At 39.9% G+C, this 14,352-nt stretch overlaps 1 protein-coding gene across 2 annotated transcripts; it reads right to left on the bottom strand.

Moving 5' to 3' along the window:
- Positions 1-1,382: 1,382 nt before the first annotated feature.
- Positions 1,383-13,965, bottom strand: pomgnt1 (protein O-linked mannose N-acetylglucosaminyltransferase 1 (beta 1,2-)). Of its 2 annotated transcripts, none has more exons than XM_029500855.1 (22): positions 13,858-13,965; positions 13,506-13,736; positions 12,796-12,898; positions 12,443-12,558; positions 11,861-11,944; positions 11,479-11,592; positions 11,264-11,381; positions 10,323-10,421; positions 10,104-10,231; positions 9,306-9,376; positions 8,853-8,928; positions 8,676-8,759; positions 8,543-8,584; positions 6,244-6,302; positions 5,399-5,471; positions 4,788-4,916; positions 4,484-4,609; positions 4,084-4,148; positions 3,940-3,984; positions 3,710-3,845; positions 3,411-3,520; positions 1,383-3,007 (listed from the first exon to the last, which is right to left on the bottom strand). In XM_029500855.1, the coding sequence occupies exons 2-22, from the start codon at positions 13,623-13,625 to the stop codon at positions 2,926-2,928; spliced, it is 1,980 nt and encodes a 659-aa protein (XP_029356715.1). In that variant the 5' UTR covers positions 13,626-13,736; positions 13,858-13,965; the 3' UTR covers positions 1,383-2,925. The 2 variants fall into 2 exon arrangements, with proteins under 2 accessions (XP_029356715.1, XP_029356716.1); XM_029500856.1 differs by having other exon boundaries at positions 11,861-11,926.
- Between the last annotated feature and the right edge of the window lie 387 nt (positions 13,966-14,352).

Genomic DNA, 14,352 nt, shown 5'->3' with positions numbered 1-14,352 from the left:
GACAAGATAAGTCAAGAGATCATGATGTCCCTGCTCTGATGAACTTCAGTAGCTGGTTCATCATCAGGGACCCACAGACCAGATCAGTCTGGATTCAGATGGTATTCAGAACATTTAGGTTTCTCATCTCTATCTGACAGAAGTCAAATGACTGAAAGTCTAACTAAAATAATTACTTAATATTTGATGTTTTCAGTTTATATTCGTCTCACACAAATAATTTCAGTGTTTGAATAACTGTCACTGCTGAGAACAAAAACACCAGAGGCTGCGAGGAAATAAAACAGAGTTCACAAAGATTAAAAAAATACAATCAAATGGCTTCTTCTAGCTCCTTTAGCTGGACTTGCACAGGAAGGACCTGGTTACATCACAGACTCTGAAAGTCAGGACACCATGTTCGTCCTTGGTCAGTGTAGGCGGCTACAGAAATCCAGAGGATTTACATACATTTCCCTCACCATGTGCATATCCTCTCACTGTTGGTCTGCCTGATGATCCCTGGGGAAATTTGCAAGCAGCACAAGGCCAGGCAAGTCCAAAAATCTAAGCTAAGAATAACAATAACCCTAAGTTTATTCCATGAATAATATGCAGCAATATTAAATCTTACGAGAATTCTAATAAAAATAAAAAATAAAAAAAAACCATACAGGAGTGAAAGAAACAAAATGTAAAGAGGAACCTCAGTAAAAAACATCTTTATTTATCTCCATGAGAAAAGTTAGAGGAATTCACACGTCAACTGCATCATGTAAGTATAGCTCCTCTTTTTCACTCTCACCAGCTACTACCCAGTATTTTCCAAATCATGTCACAGCGTCAAACAAAATCTATCACAGCGAAAAGCATGAAACAATACAGCAGCGAAGAAACAAACCACAATAGACGAGCAAAAAAGAAATGATTGAGCCATATCTTCCCGTCTATAAATGCAGATATTCATTATTTCATGTGCAATCGGTGAGAGGTGATTAAAAAAAAGGTGAAGACATTGATGTAATATAAGGTTTGGCAGGAAACAGAGTGGGTAGGAGACAGCCTTAGCGTTTCCTGTTTTAGGTAAAATGGTCAGAACGCCAGAGAGACAGAGCTTCGGGTGACTAATCAATGCCCAGTCATTATCTGTTTAACAGCAACTGATAGATTTGCTTACAAGCGCATTTGAATTATTGCTGACTGAGATTTATTACCTTTGATTAAATGTCTTCAATTATTTTTCTGAAATAGTTATTTAGAATCGACATCTAAAAATGAGATGTTTAGTTTTATTGCCAAGACAAAAGGTATTACATTAAAATGTTTAAAGGTCTATGCAGTCTAAATGTGCCCCTAAGACCCAAGTGTAACAATACAAACGTAATGAGCTCTGATCACTTGGCTTCCACGTCAAGATTTTATCTCTTTAATATCCAGCTGTTGGTTTGGCAGTTGATATTTGAGAAAATATTTTGACATTTTTGTACCACAAATGGCAAAAAGCTGTGACAAAGGAATAAAATAAATAACAGAAAGTACACCCATCCACAGCATTACATTCAAGGTTAACACTGCTATCATTTTCAGTCAAACAACCTTTTAAAAACGTCTGTCTCCTCTGTGACACTTAACAGTTTCCATGAGTTGTCCAGTTGTTGGAGCCTCCGGTCTCTGTGGCAATCAAGAGAAACCAAAATGTCCACACTCAGAAAGAATAGAAACATTTGTTGTACCTGAGGAGGGGGAGCCAGTGTTCACCTTCTTTGAATAAAAAAGACAGTAATCATGCAGCAAAATGTTTTAAAGTTTGGTGACACTACAATAATATTTATAATGATAGCTTAATTTTTGTTGAAGTGTAAATGCAGCTTTGGGGACTGGTGTTGTTCTGATATAATTTAAACATCATGGCCTTAGGAAATGACCTACACTTTAAAGGTCCATATAGTCTAAAGGTGGAACTTAGGTCCCTACAGAAGAAATGTTTGTGATGACGCAGTAACTGCACTCAGGTATTTGCCAAGCCCCAGCCACCATCTGAACACTGCAGGATTTCACTTCTACCAGAAACTTGCTTTTGATTTGTTTTGGGTCACTCAACAAACATTCAGCCAATTAGACGACAGTCTCAGATTCTCTATTCTGATTGGCTCACTGACCGTGGTTTTCCTGGAGTTCCACAGAGAAGCCCGAGAGAGAAAATGGAAAACTACACTGAGATAGTGATTTGTTCTTAAAACCATAAACATGTCTTTTGGTGGAGATCAAAAGCTTGAATCTTTATTATTATTATATATGGACCTTTAAAGCTTAAGTATAGGTCCAATCAGATCACAAGTGTTTGGAACTCCAGTTAAAAACTGACGTTTCAGTCTCTGTCACCACAGAGTCCGAGGAAACTGAGCCAGGGAGTCAATAATAGTAAAAATCCACAGGCTTCTTAATTCATTCAATTCAACTCTATCTAATGCTGAAAAATATGCTGACCCTTTAAAGTTTTCATTAAAAAATATATATGCATGTATATACATCATTATTTCATTGTCTGAAAACACTGGGCTCTTAAAAAATTCACTGATCTTAGTGGATTAAAGTTATTTCAGTGAAAAAAATAACAAACATCTGAAGTCGCATTTTAACAGATGTAAAATAAATAAGTTTAAACATATTCATCACATGGACATAGCACTCAGTAGATAAAGTAAAAGAAACACTGGCAAGCGTGTCTGATGCACTTGTACCGTTACAGCTTCAACCTAAATCAACGGCGTTGTTGTGGAAACATGGTGACAGCCGGCAGTCACATTTTAACCAAATTCTGGTTGAGCAGCCTCAGTATTTATCCTTGAGACACAGGACGGGTTTAGTTGTGCAGTTTGTAGTGTGAATGTTCGTCCTCGGTCAAGAAAAAAAACAAACAAAAAAAAACTATTTAAGTGTGTGTGTCTACATCTGCTCCACTGGTGCTCCCTCTTCTTTGGGCGGAGGCTCTAAGTGAATGGGCGTGACATTGGCTGGTTTCTTCAAACTGACACAGACAAAGGTAGAAGAAAAGAAGTGAGGAGACATTAGATGAGTTTGTTTTTGTGGATAAGTTTGTCATTTTTTCAATACTTCTTGAGGATTTTCTATGTAAAAGGAAAAACAGTAGGACTTTTGTATTGTGGATAAGTGGGAAGATACATTTTCTCTACGACCAAAGCATTCACACATTGTACCATTGCGATTCCCATGGGTAATAAATTGGAATTCTCTGCTGAGATTTAAAAAAAAAAATCAGACCACTTCTAAACCTCTCCTCACTCTGAGATCAGACCAATAAAGGATTGATCCCAGAGCAGCTGACAGGCGACATGACATTTGCAAGTGTATATGCTCGCCAGCATCGCTGTCTTTGTTTAAGCACAAAATGTCTTTAAAGGTTTACTCACGAGTAAGGAGAGATGGGCACAGCCACCACCAGAACATGATTCCTCTTCCTGAAGAGCCGCCACAGGCCTCGGTGGTACCCTCGAACATCCAGGTCCCAAACATGGAGGCACTGAAGGAACGACAGATCTTAATGACCCTGCTTCATCATCACATCTTTAAATACATTTATTATATTTCCATTTCCAAGACTCTGTAGGAACAACATGAGACATGGATTTAGATTGTCAGTGACTTTGAAAGAGGGTCTTAGAGGGTCTTGGTTCTGGCTTCAGGATTATACTCTCTGAGATCCTTTTACCTTGGCGAGCTCAGTCCAGGTGGAGGTGTCAGTCTCTGTTTCCATCTTAATAAACATGACATAGATCTTTCCTTCAGAGTCTGGGAGGAACGAGTCCTCACATGGGTTCTTAGTGTGGTCCAACACCTCCGCTTCCCTGGGATCAAGCAAATAATTACACAAACAATAGCCAACATGTTGGTAGTTTTTCTCCAAATCTACAGACTGAGTGCCAATAAAATCTCACTCACTTCAAAAGGTTTTGGATTTCTACTTCATAAGCATCTTTCTTTAAGCTGTGAGGAACAAGGAAAGGACCACAGAGCTTTCATCATCAGCATTTCTATTCCAGATGAAATGATTTCAGCTTCTCTCCAAATCGTCCATCTACACACCTGTCAACATTCTTCAGCTGTACGTTGGGAACAGTGTTGAATTTGTGCTTCTTAAAATAAACCTCCTGTATAAGGGAATAGATTAAGTAAGCAACATGAGGCAAACCAATAAAAAGGGGTAATTATTGTCACATCAAATGAGAAAACAAAATATCTTGAAAAGGAATTTCACTTGAAAAAAATACAAAATCATGAAAAAAAAAAATGTAGCCAAAAGGAGGTCTGATAGAGCTGTCATTATTTTAAGGTCCATACAGTCTGAAAAGGTGCAAGACAAGATCTTTATATCTTAAAATTGACCATCTTCGTCTATGTGCTTCATTTTGCGTGACAGGATTCAGTTTAGAGTTTAGAACTGACAGGCAGATTCCAGAGGTAAGATTTTTTTCTTGGCTCTTACATGGAAATATCCATTCATGTTGAGTCCAATGATGCCGAAGTGATATGAGCGGGAGACATCAGGGATAATGCACTCTCTCCCTTTCCTCTGCTCCGGCATTCGCATCCACATGTCCCAGTCCCAGAGCTACAAGACACAAACACAACTCAACATTACCTCACACGCCTGTGTGCCAGGTAATGAATCATTCAATCAATCAAGTTAATTGTGAGGAAACAGCTCCCTTTAGGACATTGGAGTGGTGTCTTTGTGTAATTATTAGAGAAATTAATTGAAGCCATTTTCTGGAGAGAAAACCCTGTACCTTCTCAGGTGTCGGCCATTTTGGCTCCAGTTCGTCCTTGTAGAGACTCTTCTTCAGCACCCAGCCAAGACCAGGCATGCTCTCCACTCTGTAGAGCAGAGCTGGGTCCTCCGCCGTGTGTTCATAGCCCTGAACAACAACAACAGTAGCTGTCAATTTCATGTGCCCCTTTTCTAACAGCATCAGGTCTTCTTAGGGTAGTTCAGCCATTCTGCTCCAAAGTGTTACATTTGAGAACACAGAAGAAGAATCACGTCCTGTGGTGTCACATATAATGTTAGGGTAGAACCTCCAGTTAAAGGAAAGAGATAAGTCTACTCATTACATGTTTTATATGTACTGTTGGAGAAACTCACGTTCAGATACCAAGACATCAGTTACAGAACTGAACAAAGAACCTTAGCTGTTACACAACAACAGTTTCTTAACCTGATGGCAAATATCACCACCTCCACTGTGATCAGCATCTTCTCATTTATCAACCTGCTGCTGGGGTTTTATTTAGAAATGATCAGGTAATGAGAGGCATCTCCAGAGAAGTGAAAAAGAAAACATAACGTGAACACCAGACAGAGGTTGATAAATGAGCAAGCGAAGCAGTTAGCACTCACCTGGTCGTTCCAGGCTGAGATACAGTAAAAACTGTCGTCCTCGTCCAGTAGGTGGATTGTCTGACTCAGAAAACTGAAAGTAAAAGGGAGTCAAAATTATGAACTGATTTGAACATTAACCCAGAGGCTAAACCTGAAACATGACATCTAAAAACCTCCAGCATGAAAGTGTTTCAACAGCTTCCTCCTTCTGGCTCCACTGTCTCAGATTTCCACTCATGAACGTCAGGATTCCCCTCTCCAGGTCAAGGCAACACATCAGTATTATTAAGAATAGCCATACGCCAAAACAGAGGGAAGCATCAACTAGTCTAAATTTAGATTCTACAGCTAAATTCACCTATTTTAAATAAAGAAAACTAAAAGAGAATATTTTATATTTGAATATATAAAATAAATGTATTTATTACATTTAAATCATGAATTAATAAGGATTCACACTATGGAAAAGTTTGAATATACTTAATCAGTAAACATGGAATGAATATAAGTCTCATCTGTGTCAAACAAGCTTTGGTTTTCATTGCTCTATGACCCTAAGTTAGCTTCACACAGGGTCTTTGAATTCCAAGCTTCAAACAGGAAACGAGGAAAATGGCAGCTTCTCTCCTAATCTGCCCTAAAACAATAACACAACCCAGAACAATAACACAACCTAGAGGTCCTAGCTGTTTCCAGCAGTGTTGCTCTACTGCCATCTAGTGGCAGAGAGGACTTTAGTTGCTGCTGCTCATGTGTTAAATAGTTATCAAATTTGAAATTTTAATCTTTAACCCAGAAACAACTGAAACAATTATCAAACTGGTGACAGATTGTTTCAATATTATTGATCCTGAGCCATTTACCTGAAGAAGTCGATGGAGATGTCCAGGTCTTCTTCAAGGACAATAGCAAAATTGGCATCCTGACAAAAATAAATAAATAAATAAATAAATAAATAAACAAACAAACAAACAAACACCAAGTCAGTGTTGTTTTTAGATATACTCTATGCAGATCAGAGGGGTATACTACGAAGGGAGCTCAGCAGAGCCGGGCTTTCTTTGGGTGAGCTGGCTTGACAAAGCCGAAAGCTCCGACCAGAGATAATGAGTATCATGACGGTGGTTATCAGCTTGATTTGTCGACCCAGGCTCGCCTCGTCAGGCTCTGTGCAAATTCACATTAAAAGTTGCCTTTAGGAGTCATTTGACGCCATTTCCACAGAAAAATTGTCCAATTACATGCCGCATATTTCAGCCAAGAGGAGCAGATTATGATAATGGAGAGCTAGGCAGAGTTCAGACCGATATCAACAGCTAAAAGCAACACTGTTTCTACAAAGAGTGGAAGCGTGACAAAAAAATTTCCGATTGTGTAAGTTAATATAGCCGATATAATCTAATAATAATAATAATAAAAATAATAATAGTATATATCATTATACAACTTTAATTCCCTCCCTGACATTGTCTCACAATGAAGAATACATGGAAATCACTTAGATTGGGGCCAAATCAAAGTGAAATTAATTTGATTTGTCATATTTATGATAAAGTTTAAGCAATTTTCTAATTGGTGTTCTATTAGTTGTAGTGTCAGCAGTGCAAATCTGGACCAAGCACAAAAATATAATCTAAAGTGGTATGTATTTGCATTTATCCCTCTTTTAGTGGAATGTGGATGACACACTGCGTAACATATGAAGTGTTAATATTATTTTAAGCAAACAAGAAAAATTAGAGGAGAAAGAATGGAGGGGCCCGCTCCAGCAGATTACACAGCCTCAGAGGAGCTGGCCGTGTACTCAATCAGACCCTGGTGCTGGCTGCTCCCAGTAGCAAGTTTTTGTCCAGGGTAAAAATCAGAAACATCCTCTCTCAGGATGATGCAGAAAAACTAGTCCATGCATTTGTAACTTCTAGGCTGGACTACTGTAACTCATTACTATCTGGATGTCCAAATAAACCTTATGAAAGGCCTTCAGTTGATTCAGAATGCTGCTGCATGAATATTAACAGGAACTACGAAAAGAGATCACATCTCTCCCGTGTTAGCTGCTCTTCATTGGCTGCCAGTAAAATACAGAGTAGAATTTAAAATCCTTCTGTTAACATATAAAGCTCTTAATGGCCAAACTCCATCATATCTCAGAGAGCTCATAGTTCCTTACTGTCCTAGAAGGCCACTCCACTCTCTAGATGGAGGTTTACTTGTGGTTCCTAGAGTCTCCAAGAGTAAATCTGGAGGCAGATCTTTCAGTTATCAGGCCTCTTCTATGGAACCAACTTCTATTATCAGTATGGGGGGCGGACTTTGAGGACTGACTCTCAGTCACACAGTCAAACCCCCCCACAGAGATAACTGTCAAAACTGTCATGTACTCTTACATGAACACCTCAATAACCTATTAATACAGGTTTGAGCAGACAATGTGAGGGCCCTCTATAAAAGGAATCTAGAGCTGGATAATCAGAAAAAAGAGCTGAAAATCAAGAAACCAAAACTTGAGATCAAGCAACTGGAGTAAGGAGAAAAGGGTACTGCAGTAAATGCTACTTCAAAATGTTTTGTTAAGCATGATTGACATTGTATACTTAAGAACATTAACAAAAAAGAAAACATCCTGTGATTGGTGGTTGTTGTTTTTTTGGGGGGTGTGGGGGCGGGTGTTGAAAAACTGCTGCTGATGGCTGCATTACTGTAAATGTGTGGCTTTGTTTGGTCCCATTGCTTACATATGGTCAACAAGATACATATGTAACATATTACCTCAGATGAGCATCTGTATTGCTCATAGAAAATGCCAACAGATCACTCAGGTCTGGAAGAACTCTCTCCCACCGAAGAGCACCTCTAACAATTCTTGCACTTAAATCCACAGGATTCTCCAGAAACGGTGAGGTCATGTTCAAGGAGGATGATCGGTGAAAGAGCAGGGATCAAATGAGTACTTAAATTGGTTTTTCTCAAAATGTCAGAGGGACCACAGAGCTGCTGAGCATTTCAGGACTATGTCTTGTTTTAAACATTATATCAACCATTTTGTATATTCAAAAACTTACTCAGCCTCCCTGTCACTGGCACTCAATTTGATATTCATCAGCTACACTAAAGTGTAGCTTCTGGTTGTTTGTGTTGAAAAAGAAACCAAAGTGAACTCACTGGGTGAAGATTGAAGGTTGCAGTCAGGCTGGCTTTGTAGTGCTACAGCAGAGAGAACAAGAACAAGAAAAAATTATTTCAAATAAATAAATGATGAGAGGCCTCAGTGTCTTTGTCAAGTTTCTCTGTTTACCTGAGACACTCTGGCATTCTTGATGCTGATGGGTGTGTGTTGAACTCCTTTCAGTCCAAATAGCTCAACAACATCCATCGGCTCCTGTATAAAAACACAAACAAGAGCCACATGTGATGTCCAACACGTCTCCTCAATAAGACTCAAACACTCAGCTGCCTTAGAAAAACAGGATACCTCATAATATCCATCAATGAAGACCGTGATCATCTGCGGGTTGACGCCATGAGCTGACAGAAGTGACCTCAACATTCTGAAAACAGACCACAACTTGCGATTTTTCTCGTGTTCTGGGATTAAGGACAAACACCCAAAGGCTTGTTTCCCTTCACCTTAATGTCTACAATTGCATTCCTGAGGGAAGGAGCACCATCCTTCTTCATCACGCTGACTGCAGCAGCTTATTACAGCTCTCATGTTGTCTATGAACTGAGGTTATTTCCTCGACAAATATTTACATCCTGTTGGCTCATTTATCTTAACATGTTTCAAGGTGAAGCTGCAATTTATCTCTGACACACTAACTAATACATACGAATATCTTTATAGATGACCAGTAGAAATGAAAAGGTGTAACCTCCTTATAGTTAATGTGGGCAAACATTCAACATCAGCACCTTCTGATGGTACCTGTACAGATAGTTGGGTCTGTTCCCCGCGATGACAGCTACTGGGACACTGAAGACGTTGTTGATGGGGAGCTGGGAGGACAAAGAACAGAGTCCAAACCACATTAGTGGGAGAAATCAGGTCATGCAATATTTCATGTACATATTGTAACAGTTGTAAGGTTCCGGACGCCATTACTGAGCTCCCATATTTCTAAACTCAGCTGACAGTAAATAATGTGAGCTCACTTTTGTCATGTGTGACAGTAATGTGGTGGTGCTCTCAATAAATTAGCAAGCATTGTGAATCCCCAAGAAGCCCATTCTGTGGATGTGACTTTTTTTTTTTTTTTTTTTTTTGCTAACACCACTCACGACCCAAACTGTTACAATGTGGATCTACTGGAAATCTGATTCTATCAAGACAGACATGATCAAACCAGAGCAGAAGAGTACAGGCACAGTAAATAATAACACACGGTGCATCAGGCACAACAAAGCTAGGCGATAAGTTGGAGAAACAAAGCACAAGAACTGATATGGATAAATAAATTAATAAAAGATACTTTCTTTTTTTGTGATGTGGAAAATATTGTAATTTTAGTTGGAATGACTGTTTTTGCATGTTATTTTCTCCAAAAAATACACTGAGATTATATGCAATTTCTAAAGCTCTGAATTCAGATGTTTCCTGTCACCATGCAGTTACAGCCCTGACTGGATCAGTTTCCCTCTCATCAGGCTTCCCTCCCTCCCTAGGATGTGCAGCTCAATCCACCAATCAATCTGTGAAATATCTGCAAGTCACTGGGCCTCTTACAGGGTCAGGGTTGAACTCAATGGGCGCCGGGTCCTTGCAGCTGCATATGCTGCCGTATCCTTCCACTTTGCTGCAGAAGAGCTTTCTCCTCCTGTTGAGCTCAGTGTCAGCCCAGTGGCACTCAGCCTCTGCATGCAAGAGGAATAAGTTCAGGTAGGAATTTACAGAGTGGCGTCAAACACCACGCCATGGATCTAACATGCTTGAGTTGCGTCTCACCTTCAGAGGCAGTTAGCTGCACCTCGGTCTTCAACAGCACCGGGTCTCCCCAGGTGGACAGAGCTGGAGATTTGGAGTGCTTCTCCCCATAAACCTGACCTGCACACGCAAGAATATTTCAGGTACAATTTATGTAAGGATGCAAGCCTACCTGATGTATGGAGGTTGTTGAATCCCAACTCAAGGGACTATACTTTCTTTTGTAATCATCATAAATCATATTCCAGAATAGATGCTTTTTGGTTTACATGAGGTGTGCTTTCTAATGTTTGGTCATCTGAAATTAAAACTATGATTTTCAGTGACCGTTGCCCTTAAACATTGATACTTGCCTCCTCCTTTCATTGCATTAGGCCCTCCATATGGAAACTTAATAACTCTCTGCTTTGAAATGAAAATTTGCTGGAGTTAATCGACAAACAGACAAAATAATTTTTTGATACAAATAGTGTATCTGCTGAATCTTTTGCTACCATATGGGAGGCATACAAAGTCACATGTATTGGATGGCTTTTAAGTTTTGCTTCACACCAAAAGAAAATGAGATCCAAAAACCTAACTGACTATTAAGAAATTGTCTGTGTTGGAAGAAGTTCAAAAGGTAAACCCTAAAGACAATCTGTGCTTTGTCCTTATATCACTTTTATTTTATACGGTCTGAAAATGTAATGACAAATTATGGTTTATTTGATCATGTGTTATCAGCTATATCTCACTGACTGTCAATAAAAAATTTCATTAAAAAAAAGAATATTTCAAGTAAGTTTAATGGGATGATTCAATTTATCGTACAGTTTATTAACAAATAAAGTTTTAAAATTTTCTCTGACTTCTAACTTATTAGTCACTGAAGCCAAAAAAGGAATCTAAGATCCCTAATATCTAAGTTCACCACAACATTGTCTATCATGAGGATAAATATTCATATATAATGTTTGCACCTCCTTTCTTCACCACTAACGTCCACATGTCCCTCCAGCTGAGGTTGAGGGAGGCCTGGCTACCGAGGCTCTTGAGCAGGTTCTTGGCAGCATCTTTGAGGTGGAACGTTCCCTCGTCCTGCCAGACACAAACATACCACGCTGCTTTCAATCGGTTCCTTTGTCACATCATGTGCATTTACAAACCAGAAAAGGACACCTTAACAGTGGCTGACCTTGATGGTGAAGATCAGGACTCGACCCCGGGTCACCATGTTGAGAAAGAGAATCATGGCTTCATCCTCATGGGGAGAGTAGGTGTCAAATATCCTTTTGGCCATGACATGGCCCTGAAACATACAGAGAAACATATTAATCCCACCACAGACCCCATTCCCTTAGGTGATCGTTTTTCTATCATTTTTGCAAAGAAGAACAAATACATGCAACAAATAACATAAATTAAGAAAAGGTGAGTTAAAAAGAGGAATCAGAGTTTTCAACATGAAAATCATGAATTCTGCCACACCACAGAGGAAAAAACGAGTGCAGACGGACTGATCATTGTTATTAACAGGTTAGTTGACGGGAAACCAGAGAGGAAGAGAACACACTCACAGTCGCCTGGTTGAGAACAATCACATGGATTCCTCTGCCTTGTTCACGCATGTCGTCCTCCAAAACCTGCAGAGGGAAGAACAACTTGACTATCTGTTAACAGTCACAATAGGAAGGAAGAACAGTCTGACACTTTGGAAAGGTAGAGGATAAGTGGGGCTACACTATGTGCAAAAAAAGTGAGATGTCAGTTTACAAGGTTGCTTTGTTGGTTTATCGAAGAAATAAAAAACATGTTATTTTAAGTGTGGACAATATGATTTGCAGTACAACACAATGCTACACAAATAATACACAATGTGGTGACATGTTTAATCTTAAGAAATTGCAGCTGCTGTGATTTGGATATTAAACTTAGTCAGGATTTAGTAAATATTTCATTTTGTGCAGTTCTAGTGAGAACATGAACAGCTTTATGTGGTGTGTTTAACTGAGCTGTAAGATGTGTCTGCTGGTATTTCAGAACAAAGAAAATTCATTTTTACAATTATAAATATAGGAAAATTAGACCCAATTTGTATTAAACCAGAATTATTGTTATTGGCTAATTATTACTGTTGTCTGTTAGTAATCCAAACTTACTGTGGTTCCATCCACAGCCACATACACTTTGGAGCGACTGGAGTACACCTCGATGTCCAGGACCTTGCGTCCATTAGCCGGCCTGCGTGGTGTCTCCATGTTGGGCACTGCATCCTCTGAAAGATCAGGACCAGAGAGACCAGAATTAGTTAGTCCACCTCTTCATACCGAGGCCAATCAACTAAATGAACCCCCTAAAATCACTACTTTACCTTGACAAAATGTTAAATATGTCCTCAAAGTCACCACTTTCACATCAAATATTTGGCTTTTTAAGGTAAATATCATTTTAACTTTATGACATCGTGTCAACTACAGCACAAAGTGGTCTTCGACCGTCATGGTCATCTTACCATATTCTTGGACTGCTGCATCTTCATTGGCTACTCTTCTTGTGTCTAAGATGAGTTTAATGTTGACTATGACAGTTATCAATAGAAACAGCACAGCACTGGCCTGTGGGGAAAAAATGAAATATAGCTTTTAAAGGAAGCATGAGCTCTAAAAACAATGTTACACATTATGGCAGCCATCTTTATGACTACCAGTATTTAACAGGCAGCACAGACGCCTGTGATGTTACCAGCTGGACCTAAAAGATCCCCGGTCAGGGCATCGATCAGCGTCTCCCTCCCATTACAATGATGTTTTCAGTCAAACCTTCCTGATCTGTGAATGGGAGTGGCCTGAATGAAGGTACCTGGTTGGGGTTGTGAGGTCAGGGTGGGGTCAGTTTAATCATCTAAGAAGGTCGGGGTTTGGGACTTTGACAGATTGAGGATCAGATCAGCAGAAACACACCAACTGGGGCTATAAAATAAGTTCTGCTAGACTTAAAATTAACTAGACCAAAGAACCAATTCTTACTGGTACATTTAACAATGAAGGGTGAGGAAATAATAAAATCATAAGTGATTTCTATTCAATTTGGAGTTTGAAGAGTATTTCTTTTTTAATAAATATATTACTGGGGCTAATGTAAAGACTGAGTTAGTGTAGAGTTCAACATGATGAAGTACAGACAGCACTGTGGGTCAAATGTGTGTTTGGTGTGATCACGGACCTGGCAGAACCGACGGAGAGTCCTCTTGTTGGTCAGTTTGTATTTCCAGGTGAGGTACAGGCTCCTCTGCTGCCGCGGGATGAAGGGCTTAGCTCGGGGGTTGGGGGTCCAGGTCTCCATTCCCGATACTGACACACACTGCTCGGACCCTTCCCCGCCTCCCAGGTTCCACCTCCAGCCCCAACCCAACAACAACTGACGGTCTGGACCGACAGACTGTCACATCGTCACCTGCAAAAAGTCAAACAGCACCGAGTTTAGCTTTCATTAGCGTACTAGCCGGCGGTTCCTGCAGACATCGCCGGCCTGGCAGACGGCTCCACTCTGCCTGGACATTGACATCACTACTCACGGGGTGGTCACTGCTCCGGACATTTCGGGTTTAATCGGCCACGCAGCGCAAAAAAAAACCCGGCAAAGTTGCTTGGAACTGCTGCTATATGCACGGCGTGTGTGTGTCGCAGAGGAAACAACGTCACTACGCTGGTTTCTGGTATCCGGTCACTTCTTCTTCGAAGGTTATTTTTAGCAGTCTTAACGCTGCTCGACTCATCACCACAGGCCTCCCATCCTTAAAAGGGAAAATGGAAATACTCCACTAATGTAATTTTAAATAATAGCCATAAATCTCGTTATTTTAATACAATTAACTCAGTTCTTCATCCTCCCCAATCCACATTTAATGAAACTTCCCCAAGGACCTGTGAAAGGTTTTGATACTTTTGTGTGAATAAAACGCTATAGGCCTACTAGGCACTATTTTAATCCCATCATCTGACCCGTGTGTTACTTTACAGCCCTCTGTTGTTTTTTACCAGTTTGAACTACTTTCACTCTCCAGCCTCAC

The sequence above is a fragment of the Echeneis naucrates genome, chromosome 4 (assembly GCF_900963305.1).
Source record: "Echeneis naucrates chromosome 4, fEcheNa1.1, whole genome shotgun sequence".
Classification (NCBI taxonomy): Eukaryota; Metazoa; Chordata; class Actinopteri; order Carangiformes; family Echeneidae; genus Echeneis; species Echeneis naucrates.
This window is presented reverse-complemented; position numbering and strand designations above follow the sequence as displayed.